Below are 25,030 nucleotides of genomic sequence, written 5' to 3' on the forward strand. Positions count from 1 at the left end.
TAGGACTTCCTTCCAAAAGACCTCCAGTTTGGCAATGAATATGAAGTTAGAATAGCCGAGAAGTATTGCGATATCTCCTTTTTTTCGTATCGGTAGACCTAGAAAAGTAAAAAGTGAGAGGTCATTAAAATAGAAGATTATTCTGATGTGAATGGCACCATGCAGGATTCGTACTGTAAATAAGTGTAAGTGAATTCTGTTGTGCATTTAGGCCAAACTGTATATAATTGTGGTCTTTTTTTGGAGTTTAGTAAGGCAGTGTTTCTTTTGCCCTGATCTGATAGCTGTGTGGATCCATGGATTAGTCAGCTCTGCAAGTATATTGAGTGAGGACTGTACTGTAAGTAAGCCCTTTCAAATGTCAGACCTTCCTCCTATGTCTAAATTTCAAATTCCTTTGAAGGGCGATCGGGAAACAGGGAGAGAGTGAGGAAGAAGCCTCAGCAGTGTTGTGATCGAGGGTGGATGAGAGCATGAATCTACGATGGTATTGAGCCATGGCCTCTTCCAATTATCTCCCCTTCCAATTTCCCCTTAAGTCCAGGATTCTGATCCTTGGCAGATATTAGGAATTTATTTCAGCCTTCTCTTTGCTCCACAAAGTCAGGTGACCTGCACCTGTTTGTGAGATGAAATACCATGCTACACATAGAGGCTATGGCTTTGACTTTTCTTCCCCAATTATTTTTTTGTTCCAGATTTAGTCCATTCCAGTTCCCACCCATTAGCCAGGACTCATGAAGCCAGGCACTGCCTTTGGAACTGACGCTAACACAACATCAGTGGTATCAGATAGGTCGTTACTATTGTCTCTACATACCCTCAACTCATATATTAAAATCAAGAGATGAATAAAAAGTTAGCTTTTGATTGGCTCCCCCATAATGACAACAATAGCGTATGGTCGTATGGCACGCCTCTACATTGCAAAGCGCCAAGCCAACAGAGCCAAATGGATTTACGGTAAAAGCAAAAGCCACTAGCTTATAACAAGACCAGCTGGACAAGGCTCAAGTCTGGCTCTGAAAGTTCTGTGTTGTCGTGCATGAGTCATTTTTCTGTATCTCTTGTAGAAGCTGCCAGCAGCGATGCCAGACGCTTCCCTTGTCCTGCTGGTTGACCTCGATACCAGCGGATGGCATAATTCACTCGAACCAGGAATGTTCCCTCTGTTCTCGTTCTTTACATTCCCTCAGGCTGTTTGCTATACAGTCTCTTTTGTCTGATTTAAAACTGACCGCTAGGACCGTCTCTCTGTGTGGTCTCTGCTGACCTCATATTCATATGTTAAAGCATTTCCTTCCTTTGTACCATAGAGCCACTCTCACTGTCACTTACATTTTAGTAGCTAACATTTAGTTTTCCCATTCCTTTAAGTCACCTAGCACTAGCACATGAACCCTAACTGATGCAGAATGTAACCTGGGAGACTATTTGAATATATTAATTGTTATTTTAGAAATGATCACTTCGTGAAGAGAGCCTATTTATGTTAGATACACACTAACGTGTGCTGGCAGCTAAGAAATGAATCGTTTTTGCACGCTCAATTCTGGGTAACTGTAGACTCCGGGTGTAATGCAGTACCCACTATCTGTATCTCTTCCTGTGTCTGTTTTAGTGCTCTCTTGGATTTGAACCAGAAGTGGCTCTGGCCTAATTCTGAAGGCTCTGTAAGCAGCATTGAATATTTGATTGTTTTTGTGAATTCTGTTGTGCATTTAGGCCAAACTGTTTATAATTGTGGTCTTTTTTTGGAGTTTAGTAAGGCAGTGTTTCGGTCATGCTACTGGAGCTAACCACTGATGTACATGTATTTAGTACATTGCTGTACTAAAACCTGATCTTTTGCCCTGATCTGGTAGCTGTGTGGATCCATGGATTAGTCAGCTCTGCAAGTATATTGAGTGAGGACTGAAGAGATGAATGTGAAAAGGGGCTAAATTAAAATGAAATACCGTGAAACTAGACAAACAAACTTGGTAAACTATTTATTTAGATCTATTTACACATACAGCAGGATACGAGCTGTACAGGGCTAGGATAGTAACGTTTGCTGAGCGTAACCTGGCCTTAGCATTTGTTTGTTTACAGAAAGACTGGCTGCCTTTCTCTGTGTGAATTGTAACTTACATGATCTACTGTGGCTTTCTGTGGTCTCCATATGGCTTTAATTGGATGTAGTACTGTACTGTAGTGTGTTTCGGTTAAAAACAATGGTTTCCAAAGTGCAGCGTTGTGCAACAGGCTTTACGTTACATTGTGAAAGAATATATATCAAAACAAAACAAAAACAAACAAAAAATATATATACACACATATATACATATGAAAAAAAAAAATTGGACACCTCATTCAATGCGTTTACTGTATTTTCATGACTATTTACATTGTAGATTCTCACTGAAGGCATCAAAACTATGAATGAACACATGTGGAGTTATGTACTTAACAAAAAAGGGTAAAATAACTGAAAACAAAATACAAAATAGCCACCCATTGCTCTGATTACTGCTTTGCACACTCTTGGCATTCTCTCAATGAGCTTCAAGAGGTAGTTCTTGCCATAATATGAATTTTAACAGTTGTCCAGTAGGGCTGTCGTCTGTGTAGTAACCTGACTTCTGCACAACACAACTGATGGTCCCAACCCCATTGATAAAGCAAGAAACTACTAATTAACCCTGATAAGGCACACCTGAAAACCATTTCAGGTGACTACCTCTTGAAGCTCATTGAGAGAATGCCAAGAGTGTGCAAAGCAGTAATCAGAGCAAAGGGTGGCTAATTTGTATTTTGTTTTCAGTTATTTTACCTTTTTTTGTTAGAATAGAATATAAAACATGTTTTCAGTTATTTCACCTTTTTTTGTTAAGTACATAACTCCACATGTGTTCATTCATAGTTTTGATGCCTTGAGTGAGAATCTACAATGTAAATAGTCATGAAAATACAGGAAAAAAAAGTTTTATATATATATATATATACACACAACTAGGAGTATTTGCATAGCTGTTGATGGTCTAGCAAAACTAATCTTGCTTAGTCTAGTTCGAGATTAATTTCAGATTTCAGTGATAAAGGTCAGACCTCTCAGTTTTGAGTTTTTTTAACTATTTAAATGGACTAAAATTATCCAAAAATAGCAGAACAGAGTCTACAAGACCTCCTCAGTTCCTCTGCTGAGAGACAGTGGCCGTAGTAAGATTTCACTGCAGTTCTGTAAGTCACTCAGTACTTCAGTCATTTATTGCCCTTCTATTTTTGTACTTCTCCTCAAGTTGTTTTTCGGAAAGGTACTTGGTTATGCTGTGTTTCAGCAGTCAGAATGGTAAAGTAGCTGTCATGACAGTTTACCAGAATGTGGGGCGACGGTGTTGAGCATGACCAGAGCACATCCCGAAGGAGCCGTCCCAGTGTTGTTTGAGTGCTCAGTTAAACGTTTTTTTTATTTATTTTTTTTATGAATCACAGAATAAAAAGGCAGTACACTTTTTTTTGTATTTCATAACTATATTATGATACAATCTGCTTGTTGTGAATTATTGCTTATTCAACACTGATGAGCCAAAACTTTTATATAATTAATCTGACCAAGCACTGTTGAGGGCCTGCTGAGGCATGGACCCTACATAACTTCTGAAAGTGTCCTGTGGCACCAAAATGTTAGCAGCATATCCTTTAAATCCTGCAAGTTGTCAGGTGATCACGCCGAGGATCAGACTTGCTGTTACGGCACATCCTGGTCGGATTGAGATCTGTAGAATTTGGAGAGGGCAGCACAGATATGTGGGGGGGAAAGTGCCATCTACCCAACCTGGACAGAGCAAGGCCCCTGGCTGCTGATGGCTGGCAGCATGTCCGACCAATCAGGCTAATAGTTGCATCCGAGACAATCAACATTACTTGCTTCCTTTGTTGAGCGAAAGCTAATCGGTGTATAGATTTAGTTGTGTTGTATTCAGTACAAACAAAATGACCAATAGAAAGGGTGCATACAACTTTGTCTGACCTATGAAATGTTCATCCTCCTCAGAGACGTGTGGTCTACACCAGTTTAATTGTAGCGTTGAGTTCAGTAAGTACTGCTAATTTGTGAGAGCCAGTTTGCCTTCCGTGTCAGCAAGACGCCTCCGCTACCTCTAGGTTAAGCAGCCCACTCTCTCCATAGGAAAACAACGGATTTTGCCGCTCACCATCTGTAGGCTGGATTACTAATGGCAAGGGAATTACGCTTCTGCAGTGCTTTTAAAGTCCATTTCAGACTTGTTAAGCTAGCTTGAAGTGACAAAGGTCATCCAAGCCCTTTTTTTTTGGTCATTATATTTATGATTTAAAGGACGGTGTTATGAAGTAGGAACAGTCAGATCTCTCCATTTATTCACAGATTCGAACCCTAAATTAGCAAACGCCTCCAGCCTGTATCCTGCAGGTTACACTGCATCACGCTGCATTGACTAAACACAAAGCCTTTCAGGGCCGTCCAGTCGTCCAGCACAGACTATTAGCAGATTCAAGTCTCAGCTTGTCCCCTCTGTAATGATTACACATTGTAACCCCTGCACTGAGTACAATGTCCTCCTTCAGCTACTTCAGCTGTGCTTAGGCATGCTTAGTCTTAGTACGAAAAGCCTCTGCATTGTACCGAAATATACAACCAGCAGGAGTTCTCGAGGGTTTTCATGCCAGGGCATGTAAGACCCATGATTGTAGACTTTTAGCACAAATTTATTAGCGCTGTTTAATAGTTCGAGCAAGCATCGAATGAAACACACCGTCTACCATTTAAGACGCCCTCTTCATGCTACAAAGCTGTTGAGAAACTGGGCCCAAATCGGTTGGCCGCTCTGCACTCTGATCACTCTTACTTTCAGGAATTGTTTCATTGGTGTGTTACTGGGAAATAGCTGCACTGCAGGCAAACCGGGTTCATTTTGAGGGGAGTCTAGTGGCAGGGATCTTGTGGCACCCAGCTAAAGTACTGTACAATCACTGCTATCACAAGTGCTCTGTAAGTGCAGGGAGTTCTTTGTGGTGGAAGACCTGCTCCACTGAGCTCTGCTCTCGTAGAAATAGACAAATATAAAGACTAGGATGCGGCTTTCCGTCGACCCACGCTACAACCCAGCAACTGGTCCCGACCAGTTAAAATATTCACAGCTAAAATCCACTTCTTAAAGAACTATACACAACAGGACTTTATATACAACAGCAACAATAATAAAAATAAATAAATAAAATAAGAGACCGCCACTGACCGTGTTAAACTGTCAATAGCATTTCAGCAATGGGGAGTTCAGGACCAAAATTTACAATGCATTCTGGAAGTCCTCAGATCCTTTGACTCTTTTACATTCATAATTCTTATATTTCTTTGGTTTTATTGCATCACCATTATTTAACGTATTCCCTTTGTTCAGTCCTCCTAATCTAGATCTTAAAAGGCCATATGGTCCAATAATTGTACAATTATGCAAAACTTGCTTTAAATGCCACTGTAATGAAACAGCAGCTTCCTCAGTAGGACATTTTATATGCCTAATAGAAAGCAATGTAGATTGAGCCACAGGTTTCATTACTTGTGGTAGAAGTGTGTAGAAGCAATAGTTTAATGACTGTTGTGTACTTTTAAATAGGGATGCACCGATACCACTTTTTCCTTTCCGATACAGATACCGATACCAGATTTTCAAGTATCTGCTGATACAGATACCGATACCAAAACTAACTCGATAGACAGCTATAAATCCTGATAGTCCTTAAAAAGAACAGGATGTACTGGTTAAGTAGCTGCACATTTGAAACGTTTCAGAGCTATGAAACAATACAATTGCAGGTAGGGAAGCTTAATCTTGCTAAGCTCGACCAGACAAAGCTTTTTATTTGGTGTTTAAAATTCTCATTTCATTACTAATCTTCAGAGTGTGGCTTTAAAACAAGCTGCTTAAACTCAACTTTTGGTTTTAGAGCCAAAGAAGTGCTAAAAGTTCCATTAAATTGTTTGTTTAATGGTAATAACTATTTATGACTGGCTATTTAGTGGTTGTTTGAATGTTTGGTTTCATAAAGTACGCAAACCTAAATTTTCTATGTAAGCTTTATGGTATCGGTGCTCTCTGCCAGCATTGGTGCAAGACTACTTTTAAAGGGAGTAGGAAACCATTCATTTCTGAATTTGTCTGAAGTACAAGCATAACACTAGAAATGAGATATTTTTAAGTGTTTCTTAAAAAGTTCTTAAAACCATCCTTTCAGGGGGTGTGCCAGTATATGCATATACACAAAATATCATAATTTAGCTGCAGTATTTTTGGTAAAGTAACTGGTAGTCAAATCACTAGAGAAGCAGAAAATAGACAGATAATAAACACACCCTAAATGATTCTGCCTTTTAAGCATTAGCCCTGTCTTCATAGATAGCAGGTTTTAATATTAAGTCAAATCAAGTCAAATTTATTTGTATAGCTTTTTAAAACTGTTGTCGTCACAAAGCAGCTTTACATAACTAGTAATTAGTAAAAGACAGAGACAAAAAAGAAATAACTTAAGAAGACATAAGGGATCAAAGACCCCCAGTGAGCAGCCAACGGTGACAGTGGCAAGGAGAACCTCCCTCAGAGCTGGAGGAAGAAACCTTGGGAGGAACTAAGACTCACAAGGGGGACCCGACTTGACCCGTCCTCCTCTGATCAGAACTATTTATAAATTATTGATAAAAATTACCAAACCAGCTATACTGTTAAACTGCTCTGATCATAATCATAATATAATAATCATGGTGTAGATAGTTAATAGTGGTGATATTAATAGTGGCAGATAGTTCAGAGTCCATTTAGGTTTTAACATGGTCATTAAACAGGTAGCAGTGGTAGGAGGGTGTGCCGCTGGTCTGGCATGGGTGGTGGACCTCCGCGGGCAATCTTCCAGCAGGTCGGGCTGGGTGGCCATTTACTCGGCTAGCATATGCTTCCTCCTTCACCCTCCCAGCACTGGTACTATCATGTGGTGGGGAGGTGGGTGGTAATTGGCAATGCTAAATAGGAAGGAAAATTGGAAATCTCAAAATGTTGCTGTAGTAATAGTTATAAAAGAAATAATAGTATAATTATAATAGTAATAGAAAAACTAATTTTTTAAGGATGTCTCCACTCTGAGAGCACTCAATGCTGTCAGGTGCTGGCTTTTAGAAGAATGTGTTCTGTCAGAAGAAATATGAATATGCCTGCGTGGGAGGGGCTCTCGAGCAGTGCGCTAATGCTTTCTTTACCCTGCCATTTGTATTGCAAATCACGTAGATCCTCATGCTTTCAACGGCTCTAAGCGGCCCTGGTCAGTTTCACTCAGTACGAGGAGGAGGACGGGGTCGTAGGTCATGGGTTTCAAGGTTTGAACCTCTGCTGTGGATTAAAACGTGCCCATCCCTACTACACATGATCCACCACCAATCAAAGACTGGGATTAACACTACTGGGTCAAAAAAAACCCTCAAAAAACACCCTGCATGGTCAGCACTTCGTAACACCCCCCTTTTAGGAAGCATCACAGCTGGTAAAGGCCTTTTGTAGAGCTTTCCAGTTCTTGTCTGGGGGATTCTGTGTGTAGTTCTGTGCGATCCTTGGGCTTTGATGGTCTATCCACGGCTCTTCAATGAGGTTTAGGTCCGAGGACTAACTGTGAGGGCCTGGATTATAGGTCATTGTCCTGCTGTAGAAGCAGTCCTCTTTTCACATTTAACACTCATTTAACTTTCATTCCACTCCATTTAACTTATTCATGCTTTATTGCAACGCAAATGCAAGTGAACAGATGGTTGGATGGATTTGCATATCTACATGTCTGTTTTAATTTGGTTATTTAAACTGTATCATTATTACAAAGTCTTATTTATTGGTAGGCTGTGCTTTTTCAAACGACGGTAACGGCATTCGCAGAATAATGAATTCTGGTTCTGCGTGGCTCAGTAACACAGTGTAAATAGGCTATGAATGTCCAACTCAATTACTCGATTTGTCTCTGCATGTGCTTCAGAGTTACGGTTTGTCTAAAAAAAAGAAAGAAAAAAAATAGGGTTATTATTATCATCATCTCTGTAAGTACATCTGCTGAAGCTGCCAGGAACATCCCTGAAAATGTATCCAGCAATAACTGCACCACTTGCAGAGATGCTACTACCGTGCTTACCGAAGCTTCATCTTTATCAGAGGGAAGAACACAATACACGTCTTTGTTCAGCAAACGCTGCGCTTGTAGTGTATCGTCTCCTTTCATCAACAGAGCGATGTCACTGGAGGCCGTTATCGTGGTAGCTTGGTTAATAATTAGTGTGCAAAGGCTGAAAAGAACTGAAACAGTCCCACCAAAAACAGCGGGAACCCTTGTTGCAGTAAGGGCCGAGAGCAAAGCCCTTCTGGATTCTGCAGTATGACCCTTGTAATCAGAAGACATCAGATTATTATAGGGTTCTCTAATTCCACTCCTAGAGGACTACAGTACGGCAGTGTTTCCCCTGCACTTTCACACATGATTAAACTCATCAGCTTACTGCCAGGCCCTTCAGCAGCTGAAACAGATATGGCCTGGAGCAGGGGAACAGCACTGGACTACTATGTTGGTGCTAGTAGAGATGTCTTTGAACATGGAATGGAATTCATTAAATATTCCTGCATAGCAACGACGAAGACGGAACTTATTGGTATAGGGGGCAGCCTGACACAATTCGGTCTTTGCTAAATATTATTGTTATATTTAGAGACGGACCGATCGCAGACCGATCAGTTGCCGATACCGTTTGAGGACATACCTTTCCAGGAATTACTTGGTAATGCATGCTCTTTCAGGGCTTCTGGAACGTTCTGCGCAGCGTCCCATGAGATGAAAAGTACTTTTTGGAATCAACTCCATTAAATAGCTGTGAAGAGAGAGAGAGAGAGAGAGAGAGAGAGAGAGAGAGAGAGACAGTGAATACCTGTGCAGATCCGAGGAGCGCCGGTTCGATTCCCAGGTCATGCTGCTTGCCATCAGCAGCCGGAGTCAGAGAGAGCACAATTTGCATTGTTCAGTTCATGTTGGTCAGCACAGGTGTCTGTTAGCTGTTGTTTATTCTGTTTTGGAGGTAGGGAGAGTACTGTGTGTACCCTCCTAGTGTTGGGGACATTGCTAGTGATCGAGGGATTACACTTGAACAGGGATTAGGTAGTCTTCCCACTTGGGTACAAAATTTGGATGCGATTCCTTTAGCTTGCTGCTGCTGTACTGTTAGTGGTGGTGGTTAAATGTGGTCTGCTCCGTTTACTGTTTTCTATGGTTAATAGAGATGTCATATGGAGGCCGTTACTGCAGACCCCCGAAACAGAGTTTAGTACAGCATAGCTCTGTAGTTGCATTGGTTGGTGTAATCCTTAACTCGCAAATATGATCTGATCGGCTCTTAGGATCGGCTAATTAGGGAAATATTGGCCGCTGACAGGATATTTCGGTTGAAAATCGGCCGCTGCAGATACATATCAGATCGATATTTCCAGATTTAATAATGTTATTTGGTGAATACACTGTAAAAAGTGGTTGGTCATGTGCTAACGAGCAATTGATGTGTTTATTTACCTCAAATACTCAAATGAATGAATAATTGTTTGATTCAAATTATTTATCTGAGTTGAATAAACCCAGTTCAATTGCTTGTTACCACAATATTATAATATACAAGCCACCTACACATCTCTGCTACAAATGAAAAGATACACTTGGCTTCCAGCACTTGGTAGGTGGGGTTAATTGTTGTGAACAGTGGGTAAAAAGGGCAGGTAAACAGGCATACACACAAACCAGAGAGCAAAAAACATGCAGGAGGAACGAAGTCTCTTGCATGGTAACAGTCCTCAGGGTGAATCCTGAGAAATATCTGTCTGAATACAGACAGATCTCACAGAGGATGTTGCTATGGGAATACAAGATGATGACCATTACCAAGTTCTCTTAACGAAACTACATAAAAAGTCCATGTTTGCAAATGAATAGTGATGCAAAACTTCATTCTTTTTCTTTTTCTTTTTTCTTTTTTCTTTCCTAGATGACATCTGGAGAAGTCTGGAGCTAATGGATGACTGACCGCTCCTCCAGAAGACCAGAGACCACTGTTTCTGGGACTACTGCGCCTGCCCGTCACCGTTGTTTTTGTCACTGGTACAGCTCTGTGCCAGGCTGTGGATTACCGAAGCAGGTTTTTATTCATTTGTGCTGGAGCACAGTGCAGAATGAGAACTCCACTGCTGTTACTGATGTGGCTCTGTTTCTGGTGCGAAGTCAGAAGCGCTCTGAGGACTACAGGGGGTCTGAGGAGAACAGGCTGGGAACACACAGGAATGGCTGGTAGTGCGCTTTCGCTCAGACGCTCCAAACGAGGATGGATGTGGAACCAGTTCTTTCTGCTGGAGGAATACACAGGAAATGACAATCAGTACGTGGGAAAGGTATGGAGGCCCTTTTATCTCCTTTTCAGCATGCAATGCTTTCCAAATAATAATCCATACTCCTGCTAGGCTGTTTTTGGTAAAATAGCGCTCACTGAGTGCTATGAGGGTCTTCACACTACTCGATTGGCTTGGAGAGACATTTTAAAATATAATGTTTATACATTTTTCCATTCCCTTAAAGATATCAAGAGACGTTTACCTACATAGCAGTGATGATACAGACATTTTTGTTCAGCAGTGAGTTTTCATTGTCTGTTTAGCTGCTTAATTAAAGGAACAGCCACATTATTGCTTTCTCAATTAAACTAAATTAATAATCGAAATAATCTGGGGGTTACTTGATTAGTAACGTAATCGACTGTGACAGGAATACACAAAACAAATCCTAAAAGCACTTCAGCCTGCTAAAGTTCTCCTTACGTTAAATAAAAATGCAGGCTGGCTGCACCGGTCCGGGGATTTATTATTATTTATTTATTTTTTAATAAATAATTTGAAACGTATTGGAGTAAGATTAATATTTTCATTACAAGCAGAGTACACATCTCGGTCTCCAATAACAATGAAAACCTCTGCCTCTGTTATTTTTTAATAATGCAGCTAAAAGTGGTGAGCTTAACAGCAATAGATCGAAGAGCTGTTATGTGTAACGATTGCTAAAAAGTCTTGTTAATCAATGTAAACACAATTTATTCAGTACAATTCCATGTTGTTTGGACCAGACAAGCTGTCCAACCTAAATGCATAAACTGTTGTCAAATATGGTAAAACTGTTGACCATATTTTAAAATGATACATTTTACATGTATTTTATATACATGGCATCTGCAACTAGGATTATTTTTTTTTTTTTTTACATCAACTCATTTCATGCCAAAAAAGCTAACTTAAAGAAAGCACTGAGCAAAGAACACATTTTATTTGTCTAACCACTAAAATTGTAATAATTGCCATCTTTTTCTTTTCATTTGTGCATAAAAACGTCCAAAAATGTTTTATTTTGGTTTTGATGATACAGTTGTAGTCAGGTTTACATACACTGGTCATAAACATGAATGTTATGAATATGGGTCTTTTGACAGTTGACTTCAGACTGACTTGACTTTTTGGATCTCACCATGGTAATAACACTTACTTTACCAATCAAGAGCAAACCAAACTTAATGTCTGAGGTTTAAATAAAACAGGCTCCTCCAAAATTCCATTTTCAATTGTACTTTTATTAATTACAGTTGAAAATGATTGTTGAATTACCTCAATTTAAAGGGTAAAGATCAAATCCCTATGTGTCCTAACTTTGTCAACTTTGACTGTATATACATATTTTGACCCTTAAATAAAATAAATAAAATACAAAATAAAATATCATGTCCATTATGATTTATATACACTTTTAACCACTGCTGTAAATCAGTGAATATATATATATAAATAAAGAGTTCCCATGTTTATTTGAAGAGGCTAAGCTGTACAACACAGTGTTAAACCTAACCCCACCGTGTGGAGGCTGTGCTTTAGCTATTTTAGCATAAAAAAAGAAAAGAAAAGCTTTTTATGCTTGTAAACACAGTTTCTTAGTCGTAAATGTAGGGTTTTGCGACATCAGTGAGTCAGTGAAAATATTTTGAATGAGATGAAGAACCTTTCCTGCTAATCAGCTTAAAAATTGTAGTGGTAGCTCACTGGTTAAGGTTTAAGACTTTTTTTGAACAGCCATATATCTATAGCTGTAGTTCTTAGGGCAGGCTTATCCATAATGGATACATGGTCAATGTTAGAACACTGGTCACCCTGTCAAAGACTGTAAAAGCAAGTTTGGGCACTGTGGCCAGACGTTTCCTTTAGTGAGAAGCATCACTCACCGAAATACTGCGCTCAGGGCTGACGGCTCTAAGGGCTGAAAGGCTCATTTCTTTTTTTTTTAATAACTGATGCTGCTGACTCTTCAGTTGGCAAATGATAGTAAAAGGTTTAATCACCTTTCCACTCTGTGAAGTTGCTGGTCCTGACATGGTCTTTGATGTAGAGTAGCAATAACGCTGGTACTTGATGCGATTTCTCTTCATAAAAAAATTCACTGTCTTCTGTCCAGCTGGATACGGCAATGAATCAGAAATTAGAGTCTCGGGCTGTTCTCACCCCTGTGCAGGTCGGTCCACTTTAGAATGATTCCCTTTGAGAAACTGTCCAACTGATGAACGAAACGTTCGTTCTCGGACGCAAGTGTTGCCGTTTTTCATATAGACTGTCAGTGTGATTGAGCATCTTACGAAGTCCGTAACAGTTTGGCGAGAAATTAAATGAACGTGAACATTGATCACTGACCCCAGATGCGGTCAGTCAACCAAGACATGTTGGGTATCTGACTTGTACCTCATAAGTTTTCAACGGCGGATGTGTTAGGCCAATGTTGGTTACAAACATTAGATCCGGACTGTGACCAGTCCAACCATGCCAGTCCAAAATCTTATATATTCTTATATATTCTATATAAATTATCTCTTAAAACCTGCCAGAAATCTAAGCTGACACATAATTACTCATTAAATCAACATGGATCAAGCTTTTTTGAACATTCAAGCTAAACTTAGAATGGTTACTCATAATATACACCCCTTTTGTCTTTATAGACTAAAGTAAATCACACGATGTACTAAACCACATTGAATTTTGAATTTATCCTACCTTTGTATTGTTTATTATCTTTCATACAACAGTTACTTCCGGCCATGCGAGCTAATTGGTTGAGAAGTTGGTATCACTTAGCTGAATGACTTGAGCCAAGTAACGTAAAAGCCCTGAGCAAAGGAAAAGATGAACGGCCTAAAACAAAACTCATTAATTCACGGTAAAATTCCTCTTGTTTTATCACTTAAATAATACATATTAAATGCAATACATGTCCCAACATTCAAAATCCAACGTTTTTTGTTTTTGTGTAGTCTTTGGTCAAAGCACAGTTGTTGACCCCTGTCTGAACACCTCTAACTGCTTGTGATGTTCAGTTGGCTCACCATCCCATCAGTCTACCTATCACCTATCGATTCAACCCCCTGACTGGACTACAAAGCCAAGAACAGACCAGCCCCTCCGTAATTGATGGCGATGGTCAAAAGCCGATCCGCACCAAGAGCCCTTCCAGCTTCAAGTACGGCTCGGCTCGACCCGCCATCCTTTAAGATCCACGAAAGTCGAGCGTCCAGGCTTTTTACTGTCCTGCACCGAAGTGGTGGAACGAGCTTCTCATGGGTGTCCAACGCTCGCTGTCTTCAAACCCAGACTGAAGACCCTCCTCTTCTGAGAGGACTTGGGTGAATAGTAGAGTACTATGGTCTCCTTATTGACTTGTGTTTAGTAGAGTCTAAGATTAGAGGATCTTTGAATTATTAGTCTATTCAAACTAGCTGAGGTTTTTCTTGGGTAAATAGCAAAACACTTTTGTAAGTCGCTCTGGAGAAGAGCATCTGCTAAATGCCTTAAATGTAAATGTAAATCCAGCAAAAACACCAGTAGTACCGAAGTTTGTGGTTGTATTGAAACCAGAATCGCTTCATGACTGGAGAATTCCACAGTTTGCTCTGTAACTTTGTTTCTGACTGGAGGATAACATGGGGACAGTTTATCAGTTAATACTTTCTGTTCTTCGTGAAGGATAACAATGATGCGACAGTTATCTCGTCTTATCCTGAAGAAGGCTAATACGCCCTGATATGCAGTGGTTATAAATAAAGTGTGGAATTCTCCAGTCTGGTGTTGGCGATTTCACTCTTTTCTACATTCATTTAGTCATTCATTTTTTTTTATTTCTCTGCTTATGATCTCACGAAGGGGAATTCAAACATTCTGATGGTTTGGAATGCACATCCCTGAAACAGGCAGAAGAAGGTATTGACCACATAAACAGAGATTGTTAACAGGTGTTACCTTTCCCCCTTTATAGCATAAAGGATTCTAATTTCATACATTAGTCTTGCCATGGCATGTTTATACTGGCTAAAGGTCTTTCTCATTTTCACAAACAACATGGTTACGTTTCGTGGATCATGTTAGGGATTGTACCCGTGAAAGTGGTTGAGTTTAAAAGGCTTCAGAGCCATCATCACTGTCGATCAATACCTTTCAACCTTTTTTATTCAGTTAAGACGTAATTGTGCTACGCAAGGCTGACCTGTCCACCTTATTTTCTATTAAGCAAGAGTGGTGGCCATCCTCTTTATTTTGTAATCCATTGATATAGATGAGAAACACACAAAATGAGAATTATTGCTAATATGCTCAGTTAGGGGGTGTCCTTGAAGAAAACAACACAAAAAGAGAGTGCTGAGGAGCGCCATAGGATTTATATCCATCCTTTCCAAAGTAGAGGACCTGTGTCTATGGTTGACCTTCTTAACCTCACCCGTAACTCTTAACACCCGAGCTTCATAACAAAGAACTAAGCCATGTCTTTGGGTTAAGATGTTCTGGTGTTGGCTTCCCCTCCACAAAATAGTAATATGTATTAATGCTTGGGTGGATGTTTTAAACTTAGCTCTTTCAACCATAGGTCCTCACTCAGGTCCTCTTCTTCTTTCAGTACGGTACCCTGCAAACCTCTGATCTTTTTGTGTAGCGCTCTAAATAGCTCCGAATAACGTTCAACAGCCTGTTGGAATGTTCTTCATATGATCAGTGTCCACAGCCGTAGCCCACTTCAGACTGCATTTGCTTCAAATACGATACGACTGTAAACCATGTGTTAAGAAATGAGCGGAAATTCGAAAGTGGGCGTGGCAAACGAAGGTTGATAAAGTAAAACATTTTGATGAATTAGCAATCTAACGTAGGTATGCTGCAGTTGGGCATTCCACTTTAAACTGCCATAGATTACAATACCTTTTTAAGGAGATGAGATATGATTCTCATCATGTGTAATTTATTGCAAGATAGCTATTCAAAAATGAGGTGGATAAGTATGAACTGGAGGGCTCAACCAGGGATGTACAGCATGCTAGTTTTGATTGGATTAGTGATTACAAATGATTCAGTCTGAAGAAAAAACATTATTTACTCGTCATTGCAAGTATTGGGGTTTGCCAAAAGGCCGTAGCTCTAGTAATAGCTTTAGCCTTAGCTTATTTAAAGGTACAGCTTCTTCCTACTCATCAGACAACCTAGCTTTACAAGCAGCTGTTGCCACTAAAGAGTTTCACTTTTTGCTTTACCAGTGGGAGTCCCACTCGCCAGTTCTGGCTTTACACTGGCATTGAACAGCACATTCAAATCCTATAGAGTTGAGCAGACTAATGTGAACTTGTTCAAGAAAAGTCATAGCACAAAAATGTAGTCTACATATATTTACATTTACATTTAAGGCATTTAGCAGATGCTCTTTTCTTCTCTTATCCAGAGCGACTTACAAAAGTGTTTTGCTATTTACCCAAGAAAAACCTCAGCTAGAATAGACTAATAGTTCAAAGATCCTCTAATCTTAGACTCTACTGAACACAAGTCAGTAAGGAGACCACTCTGCTATTCACCCAAGTATTCTCCGAAGAGGAGGGTCTTCAGTCTGGGTTTGAAGACAGCGAACGTTGGACTCTGCTGTTCAGACACCCACTTTGGTGCAGGACAGAAAAAAGCCTGGACGCCCTTACATTTACATTTACAGCATTTAGCTGATGCTCTTATCCAGAGCGACTTACAAGATTACTCGTATTACAGAGGTTGGCCAATGTAGTGTTAGGAGTCTTGCCCAAGGACTCTTATTGGTGTAGCGCAGCATAGTCACCCAGACCTAGAATCAAACCCAGTCTCCCACGTGGTGTGGTAGCTCACTGGCAGGTAGTGGTGTTATCTGTTGCGCCACGTCAACCAGCTCGTCTTCCGTGGATTTTGATAGATGGCGAGTCGAGCCGAGCCGTACTTGAAGCTCGAAGGACTCTTGGTGCAGATCGGCTTTTGACCATTGCCATCAAGTATGGAGGGGCTGGGTGGTCCGTTCCTGGCTTTGTAGGCCAGAGTCAGGGTATTGAATCTGATGCGGGCAGCAGCTACAGGAAGCCAGTATATCAGCTCAGAGTTGGCCTCGGTGTGCACACATTAAAAATGAAGTGATCTTACTGCAGAATTTTAAAGTAACTGGTAACCAAATGATCAAGGTGGTCATTCAAATTAAAGTTCTCAAAGTGGTCCTCAGATTTTAGGGCAAAAAAAAGAACACAAGCATTGCTAAAATGTATGTTTTTATATTGCAATATTCTAAGAGTAGTTTATAACAATGTGCTAGCCATGAGCTAATGTGTTGGGCCTGAGCTGAGCCAAGTTCTCTCCGTCCCCGTCATTTAGATGATTCTGTGCTCATTGTGGGCTCGCCTCATGTATTTTCCCCTTTACCCAACACACACAGTATCAAAATAAGTACTTTCTGTGCTCCAGAACTGGGAGGCTTGTATCAAATGAAAACAGTGTGTGAATACACTGTGTGGTTTGTGTAATAATATGACAAAAAGCTCTGCTGTCGAAATCAAGATTCGGACCTGAGCGGCAAGGCCCATCATTTAGCGTTACGCTGTCAGATACAACTGACCTCGCTTTCAGGTTCACTTTAACAGAAAATAGTTTGGCTTATTTAAAGGGAACTGTATGTGAAAACACCCTATTGGATATACGTCAAGCTTGTCCTGCACTTACTTGGCCTGCCCTACTTTAGCTGTAACTTGTGAGCAGCCTAATTTCGACATCCAGTTTCTATACCCGTATGCATTTGCTAGATTTCATGTGGAGATGCTGAATTTGACTCAGGCTGCAACTAATGATTACTTCTACTTTCAATTAACCTGTAGTTTGGGGGGTTATCAGTTTTATGCCGACTCTGATTGCAGTTTCTTTACGGTCACGCTGTAAAGCTGTTTTCGGTCACTTTTTGTTAGCCGGTGTGCTTTTGAATGCAGCGGGAAACAAACTCAATAGCGTTGTTTGCCCTTAACACAAAGCTAAAATGCTAAGGCATACATACATATAGTGATGCTGATCTTATGAGCCTATGCTGACTAATCCATATGTGCACCACTGATCAACTAATTAACTTCAGTGACTCAACGATGGTGAGCTATATACAGCCCTCTCATCAGGCAAAGGACCATTTATGGATCCAAAGGGTTGTTTTAACTGTCATGGATGGACCTGTTTGGCTGTGCTGGCTCAGCGGTTAGAGCTCTGGGATATTGATGACAGGGTAGTGGGTTCGATGCAACCTGGGTTGCTGCCACTGCTGGGCCCTTCACACTCTCTGCTCCCCCAGGTGCTGGAGTTGGCTGCCCACCTTCACTATTGTGTGTGTGTGTGTGTTCACTACCACAGATGGGTCAGATCTACATAGTACAGTGATAAATACCATAGTCTCTGCCAAAATAGTTAAAATACTCAAGTATTGGTTTGTTGTGCTCATTTCTCTGGTTAGCAGAGGTGGCTATGAGACCCAAGCATTCAGTTCAGGTCACAAATGTCAAAACTAGGTCAAAAGAGAGGACAAACCATGTCTACAGTAATGCAGGACTACTGGTCCATTTGTTGCCTGAATACAACTGAAAATTACTGATCTATTCAGAAATTTCCAGAAATCATTGGACCTATTACAGATGGCCTGGAAGGCCCTGAACGATTCTCCAGTGTTTGCTTGTTGCTAATCACTTTCCGAACCGAGGCCACCCTTCATCTCGCTGCAGCTTCCATGTCTCACCAATCACGAGTACAAAAGAGTACCCAGTATCCAGACGAACCACGTTTTCAGCATCATGCAGATGTTGAAAAGCAGCGGACCACTCGACGCAGCCTTATCACAGAACGCTCCAGAAGGAGTAGCCAAGCGTGAATACGAGTACGGATAATAATTGACTTTGAAGTTTTCCGTTAGAACATCACGGTCCACTGTGTTGGATTACGTTCTCCTCTGTTAGTCTGATCGAATCACAGCAAACGCCAAAGACGTTTCGTGCCGACTGCTGTCTGGCTCACTGCTGGCGGGTGTCCATGTCATTTACAATAAAGTGTTTAAGGTTTCGTGTCATCCCCCTGAGCTCACGCTGGGTTTCGGCAGAATGAAAACATGGCGCCTTGTCAAGAAGGAACAAGCTGGAGCACAATGAAGCCCTCTGAGTGCGCTAACGCAGTCCACTCAGGATCTCACGGGTTAGAGGGCACCTCTCTACTCCGCAACGGCTTCAGTAATACAGGCCGAATTCTTATCTGGTGAATGGCATTCATAGAGAGAGTCAGAGAAAGAGCGTTATTCTCCCCTCACGAGAGGAAGTGGCGAGTTGGCCGTTTAACATTCCGCTGGTTCAGTCAACAAGAGGACAAGAGAAACAAGCAGATCCCAGATTTTGGAGACATTACTTTTGGAGAGATCACAGGCAGCACAGTGATATCATGCTATATCAATAGAACTGTATAATTAAAGTTATGAAAATAGATGCTATAGAAATAGAACTAATCTCCGGCAATATACAGTTGTGTGATTGTAAACATGCGTGTTTCCAGATGTGCTGTTCAAGCTCTTCCACAGAAGCACAAATAAACAGGCCAAGTTAAGCCAGAAGTGCTGCGGTCGACCACAGAAACTGAACGTAGCAGATGTGACGTACATCAGGCTTATGACTCTACTGGGACCCCGGGACAACCATCTACTGTCAGAAGCCGTCTTTTGTGGAAGTTGTGACAAAAAGTAATCCTGGAGGTACAAACGAGACCAAGCCACTCACCAACACACACAAAACCACAAAACTGGGGACTAGAACAACAGCAGGAGGTGCATCGGACTGTCCACTAAAGGCTTAGAGAGCCCTACAGGGATCAGGGTCCGCTCTCAGTAGTGAAGCACTTTGGATGTTCTCTTCACAATTGAGGCTTTGAGTATTTCTGCACACCGAAGTTGTGATTTGGTCAAAATGAATGGCCTACTGTATACAGATATTTATTTATCATGCAGGACCACCACAGAGGCAAGTGAATGGTCCTGAATTCATTCTTCAGCTTGGAAATGACCCCAAACGCCCAGCCTAGGTCTTAAAATAAAAAGTATCTCCAGCAAAAAGAACAACACAGTCCTACAACAGATGGTTTGGCCCCCACAGAGGCCTGATCTCAACATCATCGAGTCAGGCTGAGCTTACATGCAGAGACAAAAGCAAGTGAGGCGGCCAAAGTCTGCAGAAGAACTGTGGCAGAAGAAGGCCTGGAACTCGCCGTCTGCCAAGTCCCTCAAAAACTGCACGTAAAAGAATTGAAGCCGTTTCAAACTAACATTGCTCACATGAATGCATAAATGCACCCCTAAAAATACACAGGTCAGCCGGAACATTAAAACCACTGACAGGTAAGGGCCAGAAGTGCTCCAAGAAAGACGGTCTAGGCAGAGAGAGCCGTCGACCACATCTGTAGAAGGCGGCCTACTGTACCCAAGTGCTGCCAGGGTAAGGAAACAAACTTTTTGGGGTGTCGTCTTCTTGGGACGCACACTTCGCGGCCTGTCTCTCACATCCCACATTATTTGGAACTTGGCCTTCAGTTTGGAGATGGTACCAGGGCTCACTCCAGATAATGCAGCAGCTTGAAGTTGCCCTGTTGCACAGGTCCTATACAGATCAGCCAAACACCTGCTGGCGGACACCTGTAGCAGGGGACCATGCTCACAGGTTCTGCCGATCGGGGAGGGTACCAGAAGCTCAAAACAAGTGTCAATAGCAACAGCTAAATAAGCCATTTGGCAATGGCAGAGAAGATCTCTGAATCGGAGTCATTAAAACATGCTCAACAGCTAGAACAATAAAAATACCAGCAGATTCAGGATCAGATCTGGTCTGCACAGTGACCTGCAGATCACACTTTTTACAATGCTTGACTACAATTAAGCTTCATTAATATAAAAACATAAAGAGCATTGATAAATGCTTATGTCAGTGGCATATCCTTAGTATTAAAACACTTAGATATTTCATTTTTTACATATTTAAAACCAGTAGACATAGGCTTTAAGGAATCTTTATAACAGGGCAAGCTGCAGTGCAGAAGGGCAAACTCTCCTTTACCAGAGAATGAGCTGAGCCGGAAACGTTGGAGCAGCAGATACATGAATTACGCAGTTTGCTGACCTTTAAAAAAAAAAAAAGTCATCCTTCTGGAAGAAGCCCTGACCGTCCGTCTCGCTTTGCTGCTGTGACCAGCCTGCCCAAACCCCAAAACTGTGTTAGTTCCAGTGTCTTGGCATGACGCAGATGCTGCAAAACAAGCACTGGTAATAAATACAGAATGTAGCCACTGTGCCGTCGTGTTCGACGGCGGTCAGACAGTTTTGCAGAATACCTTTAGGTTGTGCTTGTTTGCCGTGCAGTTTGATAGCGCCACATCTTGATTGATACTAAGGATGCTTTTAAGGGATGGTTCTCAGTGTAAATGCGGGTTAAACTAAAGATTACATACCAGTTTCAAGATTTCCGTACCACATTTCAAGGAAGCAGCGTTCAGACAGATGTGCAAGTCTGGCCTGTGGTATTATAAAGCTATTGACTATTGAATATGTTAGGATGTAAGTATATTTAGGGGTGGGTGGTAAAACCATAATTACGTATATTTTTAAAAAAACCCTCAAAGTTATGACCCAAATATTTGAATATGGCTGAAAAAGCTAATTCCCCCATGTGCATTTATGACAGCCACAGGATGGGGACACTGTTGGAGCTCACCGATTTAGTCTCGTCTAAATGTTTAAAAGTGGGCTGTCAGTCAGTCAGACTTGAGGTTGTTCTGTAGTGAGCTAATGCTAACTAAGCTAATGCTAACCAGCCTCTCTCTTCTGACTCAGAGCAGTTGAACAGGTGCAGTGGTTCAGTTTTAAAATAACGCCGGATGAGATTGAAAGGAAGCCATGTAAACATAGAACCATCTGCACTATTAGTGGAACTGCACTACTCCCCACCCTCGATAGCACAGCATACCATGGTCAAATTGTGCGACCGCCCAGGACCTCTTGTTTTATTTATACTGGAACAAATGAACACTCTAATGCTTTTCTATAGGATGCAAGTTGTTTTGGTAAGAATGAATAACACTCATCTAGGCCCACATAAGAAACTAGAAAAGCGCATTTGCTGAAGAACTGATGAAGGAGTGATTGGAAGTTGCTAGGCAGTTTCTAGATGGTTGCTACGCTGCTCCAAGCAGAGGGCGTGTCAAACTTTGTCTTCGTTCGTTGTTTTGACAGAAAGTGATTTAAACATTCTTTCAAATTCTATTATTCCCCGTCAATGAATGTTTCATTTTTAATGACCTTGGGGGCTCGGAGAGAAAAGATGAACAGAGACACAGACCATGCGGCCACTTTCTCATCCGCAGATGAACGAGCGAAAGCCACTGAACCCACTGTGGCCTGCTGTAGGCCTAGCCTTAACTCACACCTTCCTCCCGGTCTTCCTCCATGCACTTAAACTGGGTCGCTCGCCTGTACATAAGCACATAAACACATCACGGGACGTCACTGGCTTGGACAGATACGATCTCATGGCCAAGGTTGTCGGCACATGGATTCCCCGGGAGGAAATCCCGCAGCAGCCGCAGCTTCTTCTGCATCAGTAGGTATGTGTGTGTGTGTGTGTGTGTGTGTGTGTGTTATCAACAGCAGAGACGTGCGCTTATTTCTCTAAACACACACACGCTGTGAATTACTTAAGTGATGGCAGGTCACCCTCAGATGTTCTGATCTGTTAGCAGGAGGGAGAGCCTTGAGATATTTCCACCAGCCACTAATGGAACACACAGAGTTAACACCTCCACCAGGCTCCAAGTGGTTGCAGTGCTACCAAGTAGCGTCTACGGTGTCTCAGTTGGTGGTTGTGTCGTTGCTTGGCAGATGCTACGCTGTTGTCTCCCAGGTAGCTGCTTTCCAGTTGTTAGATGAGTTGATGAGTATCTGCTATGGTGTCCTATGTAGTGAGAATGTTGCTAGGTGGTTTGTAGGGTGCCAATAACCAGTTGCTATGCCATATTTGAAGGTTGCTGGAGTGTTGCTAGGTGGTTGCTGTGCTATTCCAAGGTTTTTGTGTTTGCTTTGGTAATCCATGTGCCAGTCTCATGAAAACTCAAGAGGGGTGCACACCAGAAACCATGCCCACCCACCAGTCTGACCACCAGCTGCGTACCCTCCTGTCACTGCTATGTAAAAAAAAAAAAATCAAAAAAATCACATGGACTCTTAACCATTTGCCACCATCTCTACTAAGATTATTTCAGTTATATGATATGATGCACACATGAGCAGTAGATCAGTCTTATGCAGTGGTTCTGTGACTTTTATCAATCATGTATAAATAGTTCAGAGGAGATCAGAGGAGGATAAAGAAGTCTGGGTCTCACCCAAGGTTTCTTCCTCCAGCTCTGAGGGACTTTTTCCTTGCCTATCGATTTTGGCTTGCTCACTGGGAGGTCTTGGATGTGTATGTCTTGTTGATCTCTTGTCTTCTTACTGATTACTGATTCCTGTACAGCTGTTTTGTGACAACGGCAGTTATAAAATGCGCTATACACATAAATTTGATCAGAGATGAGTTAGGCAACAGAAATCTTGCAGAAAAGGATGGGTTTTTCCCATAGGTTAATATATATGGGGTTTCCAATAGGTTAATATTTCCAATAACCTTTGACTTTAGAGTAGGTTGTGTCTGAGACAGCTGGCAGCTCATTGTAGATAGGAAAATCCATCAGTAAAGAAACTGTATGCGAATTAATCATTAACTAAAGTCAAATCCTAGCATAATTCGGTGTGAAATTGCTGCTTTATAAGCAGTGAGTGGATGTTTCCGAGCAGTGGTGTAGCCATGATAGAGTAAACAGTCCCACAGCAGCAGCTTTTTTTTCCTGTTTGTTTGTTTGGTTTGGATATGAGATTACAGAGGTGGAGTTCATACGGTAAGCATGTTGTTAAATGTTAATGGACAACCTAATTTGAAGAATTCTAAAGGAAAACACATCATTCAAGCAATGTTGGATTAGTTAGACTAGCTAATCGATTCCGCAGAAAGTAGTTCGTCCATCTGCAGCTCAGACATCCAATCACAGAGGAGAGAAACTGCGTTCCTGAGCCCACTTCTGTGAAATTGTGGAACTGATCTTTCATGAAGTAGGCACTTTTTGTATCCGGATCACATGCCGCTATGGAATGAAGGTGATGACTTTGTCCGAATCCGGGTGCTGAAACACAACTGCAGCGGTTTTGGCCTAAAATAAAAACGCTGTACAAACATTTCATGTGGATACAGATGAGAGCCTGAGGAAGGAAGTGAACCTCAGATTTTTTAGTACAGAATGATACACTGGTACATCTCTAACATCAAAAATGAATATAGAATATTGAAATATTGATTCAAGTAGCACTTGAATGGCAGCATATCTGTAATCTGAATACTGTTTTTCTAACTGTATACAGTTAGATTTGTTGTATCTTGGTTGCATAAAACCCATTTGCCCTCTGGAAAAGAACGGAGTGCTGTAAACTTAAATGTGGAAACATGGACTTGCATGTCAAGGTAATATTGGGCTTTCAATGATTTATTTTTTTCTGTTCTTCTGCTTAGTTTTGAGGTTTTCTGAAATTAATACAGGGAAAAAATAAGTTTCCCCTTTATATTTGATTAAATGTCCTTAGCAAGTTGCACCTTGACCAGACACTTTTGGTAGCCACCAGGAAGCTTCTGGCAGAATTCTGGTTGGATATTTGACCACTGTTAAAGAGCGAAATCTGTTGGTTTCCTGGCACAGACTCCACTTTAAAGCACAGTCCACATATTTTCGATAAAGTTGAGGTCAGGACTTTGGGAAGGCCATTCTTAAAGCTTAGTGTTAGCCTGCTTTATTCATTCCACAACCAGCTTTGATGCGTGTTTGTAGGTTTCACTGTCCAGTTTCTACCCTTATGTACCCTTTATTTCGGAGGTAGTCCTCCTTCTTCATTGTTTCATCCACTTTGTCCAATACATCAGCAAAACAGCCCCAGAGCACGATACTACCGCCACCATGCTTAACAGTTTGCATAGTGTTGTTGGGGTTAGATGCCCTCACCCTTACGTCTTAGCAGATTAAAAGACATTTTGGGTCGCTTGGCGCCGCCGACGTTCTGACTGACTGAATTTTGATTGCCGAAAACCCCCCCCCCCCCCTCCCGAAAGAAGACTTTGGTAACTTCCCACCACAATTGTACTATTATAGCCAGTCAAACATAGGTTCCAGTAAAAGGACGAAGCCTTCCAAGGCGATTTCACCGTTTTGGTGAAAGTGCTGTCGCCGATGTCCTTTATTACCCTGCCCATTGTCATCACAAAACTTTCCCATTTCCTCCCTCCTTTCAGCACTGAGGAAGCTCTCAAGAAAAGAGCTGGAGCCTTTTAGGGCAGTGTGAAACTTGCAGCAGACTTTTTGCCCTAAATAACGAAGAGGCTGAATGTGCATCTGGAAAGGCCCCGGTTTCCATATAGACAGACTGCATGCCAGCCACAGCAGCCGTATGGCTTTAGTGGACGGCATTCGTAGGGAAG

General features: G+C 41.5%; 1 protein-coding gene across 3 annotated transcripts in view; it reads left to right on the top strand.

Moving 5' to 3' along the window:
* Positions 1 to 25,030, top strand: part of LOC140544110 (cadherin-10-like) — a 103,642-nt gene that overhangs the window by 50,226 nt on the left and 28,386 nt on the right. For all 3 annotated transcript variants that reach the window (XM_072667487.1, XM_072667486.1, XM_072667488.1), the window contains one exon: positions 10,067 to 10,466. In XM_072667487.1, the coding sequence (XP_072523588.1) occupies positions 10,251 to 10,466 (216 nt within the window). In that variant the 5' untranslated portion in view covers positions 10,067 to 10,250. The remainder of the gene's footprint in view (positions 1 to 10,066; positions 10,467 to 25,030) is intronic.

Source organism: Salminus brasiliensis, chromosome 22 (assembly GCF_030463535.1).
Source record: "Salminus brasiliensis chromosome 22, fSalBra1.hap2, whole genome shotgun sequence".
In the NCBI taxonomy this organism is placed as follows: Eukaryota; Metazoa; Chordata; class Actinopteri; order Characiformes; family Bryconidae; genus Salminus; species Salminus brasiliensis.